Source organism: Pundamilia nyererei, unplaced genomic scaffold (genome assembly GCF_000239375.1).
Source record: "Pundamilia nyererei isolate P.nyererei 1_Seehausen unplaced genomic scaffold, PunNye1.0 scaffold00042, whole genome shotgun sequence".
NCBI lineage: Eukaryota > Metazoa > Chordata > Actinopteri > Cichliformes > Cichlidae > Pundamilia > Pundamilia nyererei.
In genome coordinates this window covers 2,227,899-2,242,491 of record NW_005187443.1, presented here as the reverse complement: position 1 = coordinate 2,242,491, position 14,593 = coordinate 2,227,899, and the positions used below count along the sequence as shown (strand labels likewise).

General features: G+C 41.1%; 2 protein-coding genes across 5 annotated transcripts in view; both read right to left on the bottom strand.

The window, feature by feature from the left end:
• Positions 1 to 3,443: 3,443 nt before the first annotated feature.
• Positions 3,444 to 5,928, bottom strand: myl2a (myosin, light chain 2a, regulatory, cardiac, slow). Its single transcript, XM_005731298.1, has 7 exons — positions 5,861 to 5,928; positions 5,446 to 5,538; positions 4,851 to 4,926; positions 4,662 to 4,766; positions 4,493 to 4,571; positions 4,206 to 4,254; positions 3,444 to 3,938 (listed from the first exon to the last, which is right to left on the bottom strand). The coding sequence occupies exons 1-7, from the start codon at positions 5,861 to 5,863 to the stop codon at positions 3,834 to 3,836; spliced, it is 510 nt and encodes a 169-aa protein (XP_005731355.1). The 5' UTR covers positions 5,864 to 5,928; the 3' UTR covers positions 3,444 to 3,833.
• A 1,840-nt stretch (positions 5,929 to 7,768) lies between these two features.
• cita (citron rho-interacting serine/threonine kinase a) overlaps positions 7,769 to 14,593 on the bottom strand; it is a 38,874-nt gene continuing 32,049 nt past the window's right edge. For all 4 annotated transcript variants that reach the window (XM_005731296.1, XM_013910385.1, XM_013910384.1 and 1 more), the window contains 11 exons: positions 13,854 to 13,934; positions 13,586 to 13,721; positions 13,194 to 13,333; positions 12,968 to 13,060; positions 12,698 to 12,806; positions 12,415 to 12,543; positions 12,104 to 12,184; positions 11,760 to 11,838; positions 11,483 to 11,662; positions 10,300 to 10,687; positions 7,769 to 9,806 (listed from right to left, as the gene is read on the bottom strand). In XM_005731296.1, coding sequence (XP_005731353.1) covers positions 9,783 to 9,806; positions 10,300 to 10,687; positions 11,483 to 11,662; positions 11,760 to 11,838; positions 12,104 to 12,184; positions 12,415 to 12,543; positions 12,698 to 12,806; positions 12,968 to 13,060; positions 13,194 to 13,333; positions 13,586 to 13,721; positions 13,854 to 13,934 — 1,440 coding nt within the window. In that variant the 3' untranslated portion in view covers positions 7,769 to 9,782. The remainder of the gene's footprint in view (positions 9,807 to 10,299; positions 10,688 to 11,482; positions 11,663 to 11,759; positions 11,839 to 12,103; positions 12,185 to 12,414; positions 12,544 to 12,697; positions 12,807 to 12,967; positions 13,061 to 13,193; positions 13,334 to 13,585; positions 13,722 to 13,853; positions 13,935 to 14,593) is intronic.

The window sequence follows — 14,593 nt, the reverse complement described above, 5'->3', positions numbered from 1 at the left end:
TTCATGGATTTTATGTCACCTGAACGTGCTGTTATTTTTCTTCTTTTAATCTTACTTCATGTAAGACAAAGGTTTGCTTTTGTTACCTGAGAGTTCAGAGTTAACGGGCCTGTAAAACCTGATTATGTATATTTTAGCATCATACTGTGTGTCATTCAGAATGACAATGTTTTCATAGTGGTGAAAGCAATCGGGACGCCCATTGCATGAACTAGGGGTGTGCAACTGTTGCAGTGTGTACTTGTGCTTTGAGAGGGAGTTTTACAGTGAATAACCACAGGCAGGAATGATTTTGTGTGTCGTTCAGTGATGCATGTGGATAATCTCAGTCTCTCACTGAATGTGGTCCTGTGACTGGCCAGCATGTTATGGAGTGGGTGGGAGGTTTGGTCCAGCATTGACCTTATCTTGGTGAACATCCACCTCTCTCACACCACCTTAGGGCGAGCACAGCTCCATCCCCACAACGTAACTGGCCTTACAGATCAGTTTATTGAGTCCGTTGATCTTGATCAATAGTACTCTGGGCTTTCCAAGGTCTTTCAAAGTTTTTCTCTGTACTTTAGCTCCTTTTTTAAACTTATTTCCAGTCCAGTCCTTGTACCTGACCATTTTCAGAGGAACTGTTAGTATACATTATTGTTATTTTGTTAGCGACTTAAAAGTGACCTGTGAATCATTCAAGCTTAAAGCTACAGCTAACTCAAAGAATGAACCAGTGTTGTATCTACACATAACAGACAATTAGCAATGAAACAAATGCCATTGAATGATTTGTTATCATTTGTTACAAATTTGGCAAAAAATGCCAAAAAAAAAACAGTTTAACAGGCATGAAATAGTATTTTTGGCCAACAAGGTGATTCTTAAAGAGCTATTAGCTGAAAACTTTGCATATCTCGGCATAGTGTGCAGTGTGTCTTTAAAAATATACTACAACTACTACTAACAATAAGAAGAAGAAGAAGGTGTAGTGGACAGCTTTGTTGCAGGCTACGAGCAAAACCATCTGCAGCCTAACATGGCAAAGACTAAGAAACTGGTTGTGGGCATGAGGAGGACAGGAACACAGTGGCCCCCTATGTATTAAAAACACCTCAATGTTCACACTGACAAAAAGTTCATTAAAAGCTCTCTACAAAAAGTACTGAAGCCTTGAGGTCCTTTTGCATCTGCCAGACGATGCTCAGGATATTTTATGGGTCTGTGGTGGCCAGTCAGTGCCATCCACTATGCTGCAGTGTGTGGAGGCAGCAATCAATAGACTGAACAAACTGATCTGCAAGGCCAATGACACTGTGTGCGCGGAACCCGATTAACTGACAAAGGTTTCAGAAAAGAGGATGCTGCCCACGTTAAAGTCAGTATTGGACAACTCTTCACACCCTCTCCATCCTGTGATGGATCGCTACAGCAGCGCATTCAGTAAAAGAGATACGGGAAATCATCGCTACCTTTGGCCATGAAAGTTTACAACTCCTTGTTATGACACCTGGACTATTTTCAAATTTATATCTTGTCTGTAGGGTACATACTAGTGTTTTCATTTTGGAATATTTCCTTTAAATTTCAGATTTCACTCCAAGTGCTGTAGTTTTACTTCTTTTTTATGTCTTGATGCATGCTCAATCATCCAGGTAAGTAAACCCTAAAAGGTTGATTCTGCTCATCTGGATGTAACATTTTCAGTGGGAGGAATATTTCGTCACTCATTCAAGTGACTTCTTCAGTCTCAGCTGACTGCAGGTTTCCCCAACCTTATACCTGAAACCAGCCCACTGAATGAACTGAGGTCAGTTCCTTGATCATTAATATGCAAATTGTCATGACCACTGATCAGCAGCTACTGATCAAAACCCATTGATCAAAGACCAAATATTTTTTATGCTTTCTATCTTTCATCTTTATATTTTCAGTGAGCATCTCTAACAACATTGTCTCAGTGGATTAAAAAAAGTATTCTGACTCCAATGACAATGATCACAAACACACCGCCTATGCAGCAAAAGCATATCTGGCCAAGAAAAAAACAAAAACCAAAAAACACACACAATGAAACAGTATCAGTCATGGCCCCCAGAGCCCAGACCTCATCATTTTTGAAGCAGTGTGGCATCATCTTGTCAGTGAAGAGAACAAAAGGCATCCAACTTCCAAAGAAGAGCTTTGGATGTCGTTCTAGAAGCCCGGAGAACTATTCCTGAAGACTACTTAAAGAAATGACGAGAAAGCCTGTCTAAGAGAACTCAGGCCGTGTTGAAGAATAAAGTTGAACACGTTAAATATTCACTTTCAAACTCAGTAAAATTGTACAAACTCTTTTTTTAAAAAGTACTTTCATAGAGTATTTCCATTTGTTTGCACACATTGTAAGAAAACATTACACCTATTTTCTATGAAAATGTACAGAAATGAGGCGTGGCTCAAGACTTTTGCCCACCAGTTTACATGTTAAACACAGTAACATGGGGTGATTTTTCTGGGCAGTCCTAAAACTACTGTCAGTCTCTCTGGCTCTGTCTTGCTCTCCATGCTGTCATGAGGGATACACTTGGCTGTTCAAACTCCAGCCTCTTCAGTATGTTCAGCAGCAGCCTGGTAACCTTTGTTTCTCATTTGTCCCTGGACCTGAGCAGCAAACACTCAGTCTTAGAGCTAGTTAGGATCTGCAAATTTAGGTGACAGTGATTTTGTCAGTAGTAATTTCTACCAGACAAAACTAAAAATTGAAAGAGAAATGCACGTTTTCCCTTCACTGACCACATGCTGCACTTGCAGACAGTTAAAACTGGAGCTGAAATAGCCAAGCCGATCCAAACACTCATCCCTCACCACTCCCCACGTGTCTCGTCTCATCCACAGTATGAAGTATCCACGGTACTCCTGCCTGATGCTGTCAGAACTGGCTCCTCCCTGCCCTTAACACTTCAACTGGAACAATCAAGGATTTACACCCCCTGCTTAACCCTGCCAAGGTCTCAAGTCGGGTAAGGCGACGGTGGTGCGGATCACTCGATGGCATCCTTTTGTGAGCAACCTCCCCCCCAACTCCTCAGTATAGCATTACCCTCTTTACATCACCACAACACTAAAATAACAACAGGGCTTTGTCTTAGTAAAGCCCTTTGTTTCAGTAGCCAAACATTTCCACGCACATCCAACACACACCCAACTTTCTGCGCACACACAGACACTGATGCAGGCATGTTTTGGATTCTACAGGCTCACCAGCTGCACATGCTCGTTATTCTTAAGTACTCAGATGCACTACCTAACATGGATTTTAAGGAGTATCTGGTATAGTCATCTGTTCAGGCAGTAATTGTATGATCCTTGAATAGGTAATGACAATTCACTGGAAATCAGGCTTTATCGAGTCTGTACCATCTTCCCCACACTGGCATTCAATAATCTGAGCAAAAACAGCAGAATCATAGCTCTCGTAGCTTTAAAAATCTTTATTAGACTGACAAGCAAAGACCTAACAAGTGGCTATGGTAAAAACAGGCATGTGGTTATTAGTATAGAAAATGATAAGGAAAAATAATTTAATCAGTCTCAGGTGAATGTGGGGGATATGCTGTGGATAAAGCAGAAAAAGAGCACGACACTTGATGATGTTTGATGCTGTAAACTTCCCATTTTTACAGGCTGGAAAAAGACTATTTGTCAGGATCCTCCCCCTGCTCTCGAGTGAGGACAATACAGAAGCAATGGTGTCATAAAAGCTGAGTAAATAGTCCACATTTCCTTTATGTGCAGTGAGTCAGTTGCGAGTCATAGCTGGGTACACAAACTGACTTTCTACTTCTCGAATGCATTTAAATGAAGGTTCACTCCTGGTCCTTCTCCTCTCCATGAGTAATGATGTGAACCAGGTTTTTGTAGTCCAGGTTTCCAGCCACATCCGGGGGGAAGGCAGCAAACATCTGCTCCATCTAAGCAACAGAAAGGGAGACATTAACACCACTTTTATCAGATGTTATCCCCACACAGCCCATAACCCAGTGTGCATAAAAAGGGTGTTAAGATGATTCACTCAGGGGTTTTTGTTTTTTTGCATGAAAATGTGTCTGACGTGGACGCAGGTGGTCGTCATGATGACGTTCATCCTTGTATTTTTTTTTTCTTCAATTCAACTCACCCACACTCACAAAACTGTTATAATGATGATAATTAGCATGGGCTGGGGGACTGCAATGTACCTCTTCAGCTGAGAATCTGTCGGCTTGTGTCGTTAGCATCTGTGTCACGCTGGAGAGGAGGAAAAAAGGAAGGGGAAAAAAAACGCTGTAGAGATGACGAGACTTCTTTTCACAAGTGAATGAACTGTACAGGTCACAATGGTTTTTAATCATTGTGGAGCTGAGCTGTGTGAGGATGAATGACTGCAGTCAGACTGAGTCATAAACTGTGAGCGGCAGCTTGCTCACTTGCAATAAATTTGCATATGCAAGCTGATGCCGCGTGACAAGTGTGAGAAGCCACTTACTAGTCCTTCCTCAGGACCCCTTTACCCTCAGGGTCAAAGACTTTAAAAGCATTGAGGATGGTCTCTTCCGGATCGGCACCTGGGAACATCAAAACAGCACTGAGATACATTCGCATCAATGCTGTGTTCATGACTTAGATGTAGTTTTTACTGGCCGGCCAGTTTTTACCTTTCAGCTTCTCACCGAACATGGTGAGGAAGACGGTGAAGTTGATTGGGCCAGGAGCTTCTTTGAGCATGTCGTCGATCTCTTCTTGTTTCACATTCAGACGTCCTGCAGCACCAAAGAGTCAATGTAAACGCACGGCATGAGCGAAGATGAAGACTTTGAGTGTTTCTTTGACTGGTGTCCACATACCTAAAGCAGCAAAAGTGTCCCTCAGATCGTTCTTGTCGATGAAGCCGTCTCTGTTCTGGTCCATGATGGTGAAGGCCTGAGATCAGAGCACAGGAAAAAAAAAAAAAAAGCATCCAGAGTCACATCAAACAGTTTTATTTTTTTGGGTTCTCTTAAATTTTTGGTAGGCCATCTTTATATATGAACACTGTTTAGTATTTATAACGCGTTACCCTCCCCCCTCCCCTTGGATTTAGTCTGGCATCCTGGGCATGCCCTGCAGTTCATCTGCAGCCTAATCACTGATGACAAAGTCTGGATGTCTGGGCACCACTGTCCCTCATACCAGCATACCGCAAGCCTTACTGCTGTCAAGCCAGCAAGCGGGCAAACAGACAGGTGCGCATACTGCCACAATGAACAATGCAAGTAGAAAGACAAAGAAAGAAAGTGGAGACCTTTCTGTGTAATGCGTTGTGCAGTTTATTTTTTAATGCAGAAATGCCTGAACCTTGGTGAGCCGACTCGCATATTAATACACCCTTTGCGATATTTCTCGGCAGTTCTCTGCCAAATGGAAATCCGTGAAATAGAAAGTGGTTTCAGCAGCATTCACCTCTTTGAATTCCTGGATCTGGGCCTGCTCAAACATGGAGAACACATTGGAGTTGGCTCCCTCTGCTGCCCTCTTCTTGGCTTTCTTGGGGGCCTTTTTTAGCACAAAGACAGGAGAGGTGAAGCAGAAACTACACGTTTGTTCAGGTAAAACTGCATGTCAGAAGAGATGAATAAATAGGATTAAGCATCTTTGTAAGAAAAAGCAGTTTAAACAGCAAAACAGCTGCTGACAAACAATTAAATAAAAGTTATGTCATCTTTTCATCCCCCCCGCAAAAATGCTAAATATTTGTGCTTTTAAATGATGTGCAGGTGAAAAACTGTTATTTATCTCATCAAAACAATTGCAGCATCCTCAAAGCCATAAGACACACCTCCCAACAAACACTGCACACACACACACACAGACTTACCATGGCTGAGCAGCTGGGAGGTCAGACCAACAATGATGCCAGTGTACAATAGGGAGGCTGTGGGTGGCCTTTTGTAGCCCTCCGCCCTCCGCTCCAGTGGATGATATTTATAAACTATGCCCTCTTTAGGAAGTGACAGGTAAATGATGCTTCATACAGCATATACAGTATCGCATGCTCACACACTCTCATACATAGCCGCTCACCCTGTGGAGTCCTGATTGGCATTTGACAAAGAGAGTGGAATAACTGGTCTAGAATATCAAGAGCAGACTGAAGGTGAAAGCACTTAATCACTTTAAACAAGACTCCATCCACAGGGCATTGTCTTGTCTGTACGAACTACTGACTGCAATTGTTGTAAGTGAATGAGAGTGCTGTATAGTAAAAACAAAAGCAAGAGTGTGATCTGTCAATCTGTTGGTCCATAGTCTTTCCATAGACAGCATTATTTATAAAAGCAAAATGAAAGGAGAACATTGGACTAGCCTACCTAACTCGACCTCTGTGACACACCGATCTTTATGATAGCCACAGGTTAATCAAAAATGCATAAGTGACATGATTAGAGGTTTGTGTGACCGATAAACTTCTGCCCGCCTCTTTTGCAGTAGCACTGACAGGCTTGTGAGCCTTTACATTCAAAAAGTATTTAAGTACTGCAGAGAAATAAGAACATACTTCTTAAGACATACAATATAAACTGTATTTACCCAGTGGGAATGAATATAAAACAAATCAATTTGAGAATTTGAAATGCCCAAAAGATGTAGAACTAAAACCTGATCTGTGAAAGATTATGTCAGTGTATTAGAGCAAAGCATTTGCAGATTGAATTCACTGTCTCTTTCTAACTCTGATCTGTGTGCCAATCATTTCTTGTTCCCCATCTGATTAAATGCATGAGAGTGCCTGAAAAAGCACCAGCTCATTATGTGTTATTTACTGACCTGTCAGGTCTGTGTTAGCGCCAACCTTTCTAACATGCTTCTTCACATAATATCTTTGGCTCTGCTTACCTTGGCCAGACAAAGCAGTGCATTACAGCATTGCTCTTACATTAAATCACTTAATTTATTCTATCAAGGTAATTCAAATTGATGATATTTATGGCAAAATGTCAGATTTTCAGGTCGTTTAGTGGGTTCTGGGTCCCTACAAATGGTTAACTTAATTTAATAGATAGATAGGAATTGAAAGAAGCCAGAGCATCAAGTGGCATCTTCAGTCTTCTTCACACTGTTGAGATTCATCACAGGGATTGCGGTACTAAGCTCATGGATGTCAACAGCTCTAGGTGAGACATACTGCGTGAGACACTGAACACGTCCTTACAATGTGTCTCTCAGCACCATTAACAAATCATCCCCCATCACTCGGGGCTCCCAGGTCAAGAAAAGTGACAGCGCGTGAAAATGAGCTGAATGAGCCGAGGTTGGGAGGTGAGTGGTCTAAATAAACTTAAAGCCTCCTCGCACTCGATCGTCTTACTGCTAAATAAATTGCGATGGACGAACCAGCAGCAGATGCCGTCTGTGTTGTCTCGCAGCGTGTAGAGGACACAATTAGATGAGTTATTGTTAACCCAGGACGCAGATGCTATTGTTAAAAAAAAAAAAAAAAAAGGCTTCTTCTTCAGCTCCTCTCAGATCAAGCAGCCGCTGCAGCTACTGTGACTGGAATGGCAGGCTGAGCGCTGGGATCAGACACCTATAAATAGACGAAACCTTCTCCAACACAATGGATGTGGACAAATGGCCGTGTCACTGGCCGTCTTGAAACAGAGAGGGTAAATGCTTCAGAGGTGACTGTTTTATGATGCTTATCCACTCAGAGATAAGTTGAAATGTCTTTGTAAAGAGACACACAAGCACAACAGAAGGAGGCACAATCGAAGTGAAATGCAATGATTATAATATTTAATACTCTGTGACAAAATCTCTACAGGGAACGCTAATTAAACATTTGTTAGCAGACATCAATATCATATCCAGCGTTACAGCATTATGATTCAAGATCATGTGAATGAGAATACAAATTTAAAAGAATCGAAAAATAAAATCAAATACGATGGATAACCCTTTTGTACAGAGTCCTATAGAGAGAAGAAGACATGTGCAATTTAAAGCATTTGGTGCTTTGTTTTTGTTGTTGTTGAACATTGAGACCAACGAATCGGCTGTATTGGCTTTAAAATACATTCAGGAAGATTTTAACCATCTTAAAAATAATCATAGGGGACTTAAAGGCGAAGAAATCCTCCTAGTGAGCGCCTAACTGTTGACAGGCAAACTGGGCAAGTTAAAGTTTGGCATCTTGTTTGTTTACATTCAAAAAAAAATACTGCTAAAATCCACAAAATATTCTATTTCTATACATCAGATCATGATGTACAGAAATGCATCCATCTTAGCCACGTGAACCGAATGAGCGTGGATGGACTTTAGCATTTGTTGTGATTGGACTGGATGTTTTAACTTGCCAAGAATGCCTTAAAGGAAAAAAAAAAGTTATATAATATAGTTGTGTGAATTTACTGTGCAAATACATGAGAGTTTAAAGATAGAAAGTGTTATTCACGTGCTTTGTTTTTAAAAATGTAGATTAAAAATATAACCCAAATGAGGCAGAAGCAGAAGACAACACCCCGTTTCATTTTCGAGATATATATATATATCCATGCCATTAACGGATCAGGGAAAAGAAAAACAAAACAAAAAGATTTTTTCTTCATCTTCACTTTAAACAATTTTGGGTTATATACAACAGCAGGGGACATTGTACAAAAAGAAATGCTCAAGTACTATGTTTTAAGCTTCAAACATGATCTTTTTTCCCTCCCGTCGTTTAGGTCAGCACTGAGGTTTTGCCTTTGACAGATGGAAGTGCATACACAAGTTTGTTTGAGATACAATCACTCACTTGATAAAGGACGTTTGGACATTAAAAGAATACTCATCGGACATTCAAGAGGACACACTGTCACTTTTTTTTTTTTCCTTTAACAAAAATAGACACGGCTTATCCAGCCTTGAAATTCCTTCTTAATATATATAAAATTATGTCTCGTCTATTTACAGTCAGATAGCGTTCTGAAGATTTAGAAAGGTCCTGCTCCATTGCTGCTGGGGATTGTGGGTAGTGCAGTTTCAGTGTGTGGTTCTACAGAGTGTATTTTTTGGGAGGGATTATATATTAATTAATTTTGATTCAGTTTATTCATGCTTCAGCCGAGTCCGGTCAGCATTACTGACCAAGGACCGAGCTGAAAATGATTGTAATTAGCCAATAACGATTGTGTGTTAACATGTGAGCACAGGGCTGGAGCCAGAAGTGATACTCAGTGTCACAACAGGTGATCTGCTACACATTTGCCCTGATCTGTAGCTGCTGTAGACAGCACATGTGGAAATGAGCCACATGTGTTAATGGCATTTTGAATAAAATGACTAAATATATAGGCATCACTTGCTATGGCTGTGCTTATCCATTGTAGTTAATGCTGCTAGAGTTAAATGAAGCAAGCCAAACCCAGTAGTCTTAACTTGAGAACTCATCTCAGATTTTCTTTGTGGAAGAAGAAATTATATATAATTACTAATCCCTACTCGGAGTAGAGAACACATGCTCCAATGCATCGCAAAAAACCCTGCTCAGGTGGTTAATATGGCATTTTGTTGACCTTTATTTAAAACTATAACCTGATACTAATGACATCTCTTTATTTATCTGGTGCTCGCTACGTTCTGACAGCTACAGTTGTTTTCCTCCATGGGTTTTTCACTTTGGATATCGGGCAAAACAGATGTGTGGCAGTGTTTCATCATGAGTTGGTAACATTCTCACTGGTTCTCCGCTACATCTTCTCTCTTTTCAAACATGAACTTCTTCTTCCACAGCGGACACGAGGGTCTTTTGTCCTTCAAACAGATGACTGATCCCACACCTGTAGGGTAAAACCAACAACATGAAGTCAGGTTAATACACAGATTTTGAGAGTCAAAATGTACACTAACACAAGAGTTAGACTAAGGGTCCACAGCCTTGAAAGCTGGTCTTTCCATGTTAAGTACACCTGTAGTGTCATGAAAATCCACAGTATAAGCCAAAACTAAACAAATGTAAAAGACGACATGAACACTGCAAGACTATAAAGTCTGGGGAGAAATTTATACTCCTTAAAGGTCTGTAACAGTCCATCCTATAGTCATAGTATTTCACTCAAAACAAGATATCACAACCCACTACTGTCATAAAAGCAGCATAAGTGCATCACGAACCACTGAATCAACCGCCTGGATGGAAACGCCGAAGTTTTGTACTGAACCTTTTACCATACTCCAACAGTTTCCAATGTATGTCAATAAAACACAAAAATATTCAGCTAATTGCTAACAGTTACACATTAAGTTAATGTAATGCAGAATTTCTTGACAAACCTTGTTAACAGAGTTTATGGGTGTGCGTCCGGAGCCAGTATGAAGCCTTTGACGCTCTTCAAAACGTCCAGGGGATCTCTCCCTACGAACATCCATCATCCTGCCAGGGGAGCGGTCCATGCGAGGGTCGGCCATGGCCCTGCCTGGTGATCGCTCCAACCGGGGGTCTGCCATGGCTCGACCAGGCGAGCCCACTATCCGGCTTTCCAGCATTCTGCCAGGAGACTTCTCTCTCTCCAGTGGACGGCTTGGGGACTTGTCCCGCCGAAACTCTGTGCGAGCCTCTCTGTAACGGTGTGGTGTGCCTGGGTCTCCATGGACCAGAGGATTGGCTGCCAGCCTTTTAGAGATGTGCTCATTGTAGGAAGGAGGACCACGCTTGTTGGGACTGTCGGGAGGAACCAAGGTTAAAATAAAGAAGAAAAAAAAAAAGGGAAAAAAGGAGCATTGGGCAAATGTTGGGCAATGTTTTTATTTGTCTCAGTTCTTGGACTTAGTTTGGCACTGTGGGACTCTGGTCACTCAGCAGATTTGGTGAGATTGATGGACTTGCAATTAAGCTGATTTAATAAGCTAATATATAAATACACAGCACTGCTATTTGTAATCAGAACAGACTGATCATATAAATTCAATTTGGTTTCCTAAATAAGAGTGGATTCTGTCACTGACAACAATTACTGTAGAACAAAGCTTTGACTTGCAAAGCACAGTCAGTAAGCGTCACGATGAGTAACAGACCAGTCATAAAAGGGAAGATGTCAGTCTTTATTCAAAAATTTCCTTTCTACATTTGACACAGAACTTTAAAAAGTAATTTAGGTAAAATAAAGAATGATGACGGCAACATTTTTTAAAATCTGCTACAGATAAAAAATGAACTCTTCTTCCTGCAAAAGACAAAATGATGGCATTACTCTCCTGTTTTTTTTTTGTTTTGTTTTTTAACTAGTTCAAACATTTAAGCCAAACTTACGACCTATAGATGCCAACCTGTGCCCCTCAGTGCCAGCTAGGCCCAGTGACTCATTAACACCAGTGTACACAGAACAGAAGGATGGAGCGTGCTTAGAAATCTCCCTCTATGTACATCTCTGACCTACAAACCAGTTTCCAAATATTTGGGATGCTATGTACAAAGGTGACTGGCAGATGGTATTTAATGCTATTTGTGTGTCATTACCTGCGTCCAGAGCCATTACGCTGCAGATCTCCACCGTCTTGGCTTTGGACAAGGTTGCCCTTGCAGCAAATGACCCGAAGTTTGTTCTGATAGGATGAAGCCAGGTATATGGCTCCAGAGGAAATGGCGGGGCCAAGGTAGCGTGGGTTAGGGATATCCAGATGTGCGTATGAGTGAGGACTGGAAAAAGAGAAGAAAAATCAGCCATGGCAGAATTCGAAGTTGGAAAATAAAAAGAACATGATAAACAATTTAAAAAAGCTGAGAACAATCTTACCCAAGAGCCGCATGTCCCTGAATCTCAATGACGTCCAGAGAGTTGAAGTAGGTCACAAATAGGTAAGGCTCTCTATAGGCTGAAATACAGAAATACAACTTGTTATTTTAAAAAACCTAAAAATCCTTAAATCACGAAAACTATTTTTGGGCTTTTTGGCCTTTATTTGAGAGAACAGTGAAGACCAGACAGGAAAGCAGGGAGAGAGTGAAGACGTGCAGCAAAAGGCCCAGAGTCAGACTCAAACCCAGGCCACTGCATTGAGCCTCGCAGGATATGGTCACCTGCTCCACCCGGTGCCCAAAGAAACTACGCTTCTAGTAAACATGCAGATTTACACTTACCAAATGAGAGAGGCAGACGGCTCCATTTGATGTCCTCACTTCTACTTCTGCGGCCATATGCATCCACAAACACACCAAACTCTGCAAAAAATAAATACATAAACAAAATGAGTTATTTAAATTTAGCATAGAATATGTAACCAAAAAAGAAAACAATGACTTTAGAAATGCTTAGAGATCGCTTGTCAAATACAGATTCTAAGACAGTTTGTCTTAGAATCTTAGAATCCACAACTTTGTTTATCCACTAGTTTGGGGATGTGTATACACATTCAACTGAGAGGGTTTGCCAGCAGAAGTAACTGTCTAACCATGGAAACAGAGCAGGTATTCATCCTTCTGTGGAGCCGTGGTGACCTGGATGATAGAGATGGGGAAGCTGTGGGAGGATGCCGCGAAGACAGCTGACGCTAGCGTCACATCGTTTTTATCCAAGAACTCTGCAGAGAGAAATCATTAGTATCATTCAGCTTGTTCAGGTGTGAATGTTGGAACCCAACAGAGACAGAAACACCCTTGAGTGGACTTTGTTGGAGCACCATCTGGTTGTAAAGAAATAATACTAAAGAAACAATAATGCTGCATTTGACAGACCTTCCAGTACATACTGCTTCATCTCAATCTCATAGAACTTGTTGGTGCCGATAATGATACTGTAGCCAGTGAAGTGAATACAGCTGCAAGGCTCTGATGTCTCAATCTCCTGCAAACACACACACACAAAAAAAGATTTTTTTTATTTTTTTAAAACTCATTATTTCTAGAAGAAAAACAGAGCATCTATATTTCCTAGAAAAAAAAAAGTCCATTGTTCACAATAAAGGTCTCGTCACTGTAAGCGGTTCACTTTTAATGCTCATTCACCTTTCTGATGCAGAACTTGTTGAGGCCTTGATTATGCCGCAGGATTGTAATCTTATTGGGCATTGCAGCACAAATACAGAGCCCATTATCAATCTGTAAAGAAAGAACAATTCTGCAATCAGGCAGCACACAACACGATGCCATTACTGTGATGTTCAGCTCCTTAACTCAGACCCAATAACAGTCCACAAGGACTCTGCTCCCTGCAAGTTACAACATGACTCACCTTTCCAGAGGAGAAGAGATGGCATCCTTTGACTGTCTCAAAGATGAAGGGGTTGAGGTCAGGCTGAGCTGGGAGATGGGACTGTGACAAAGACTGTTTCACCTTCTTGATCTCTACCAGGCACAGTGCCCTCTCCTCCCCTGAATGACACATCAAACATGCCAAGTGTGAGATGATGCGCATCATCTTCTCTTTACTTCAACACTTTCGTTCGCTGTTACTTCAAAGCACACATTATGGCTTCTAAAAGATAACCATAATGTGATGTAATGTGTTACAATAAATGCACACTATCCAGAAGCATTATGTTACAGCTGAAACAGTGTACGAGGAAAACATAAATCTGATAATATCATAAAATAACTTCAATATAATGGCCTCCATTAACTGACCAGTGATCATCAGCAGCTTATCAAGCTCCTTCAGGATCTGGATCTGGAAGACGGAGGTCAGGCCCGGGATGTGAGTCAAAGAGTTCTTTATCACATTCAGAGCATACAAACCCTCCTCAGAACCAACCAAGACAATCTGCAAGAAAGGACGAGATCACCAGAGCTTTAAAAAAACTAAAAGAAAGAAAGAAACATCCAGCATGGTGATGTCTAACTAGAAAGCTGACCAATTAGGTTTTTAACTCTGTTTACATGTTTGTTTTTATACCTGGTCAGTGAGAGGCAGAGTGCAGTTGATGTCCAAACGGTCGTCACCCTCCAGCTTCAGCAGAGAATTGCCCAGAAGTTTCTATGGGGAGAGAGAGAGAGAGAGAAAGAGAGAGAATGGAGCAGGGGAAGGAGGCGGATTAAGACTTCCTGCAAATCGGGAGCTTTAGCAAGACAAGCTAACACAGCAGGGATGCCAGCCGGAAAGCTGCCACAAAATAACCACAGCAACATAACATTAAAGATGTGTCATAATTTAGGTGAATCTGGTGTCTAAATGAGCTAACAGTAAAAGATAGTGAGAAAGACAGGGAGAGAAAGAGAGAGCCTTGCAAAGTCTTTCCTGTTGAGACTGAAGCTCACTTGCAATGCTAACAACAGAACAACTACAGAGCAACAAATACATTTTATGTTGTTTAAAACAGACAAGCACAAATGAGCTATGTCTGACCATTAATAAATGATATTTTTAATTTGAGGACACACTGCCTTTTGTTGACAAATGGTCAGAATAAAACCCTCCAAGTTTATACATTTCATGACTGTAATGGGTTCTGTGGAGAGTGGCTCTTTGTTTCCACTTTATACATTAAAATCAATGATGAAGCACAAGCTCAGCAAATATCACAGTGCCATTTTTCCAGTAATGTTGGCCTTGAGGCTTTATCACTGAACATTAGTGCCTGACCTCAGTAATGTTCTTATGGTTTAGTGGGAAGAAAACTCCTCAACTATCTTAGC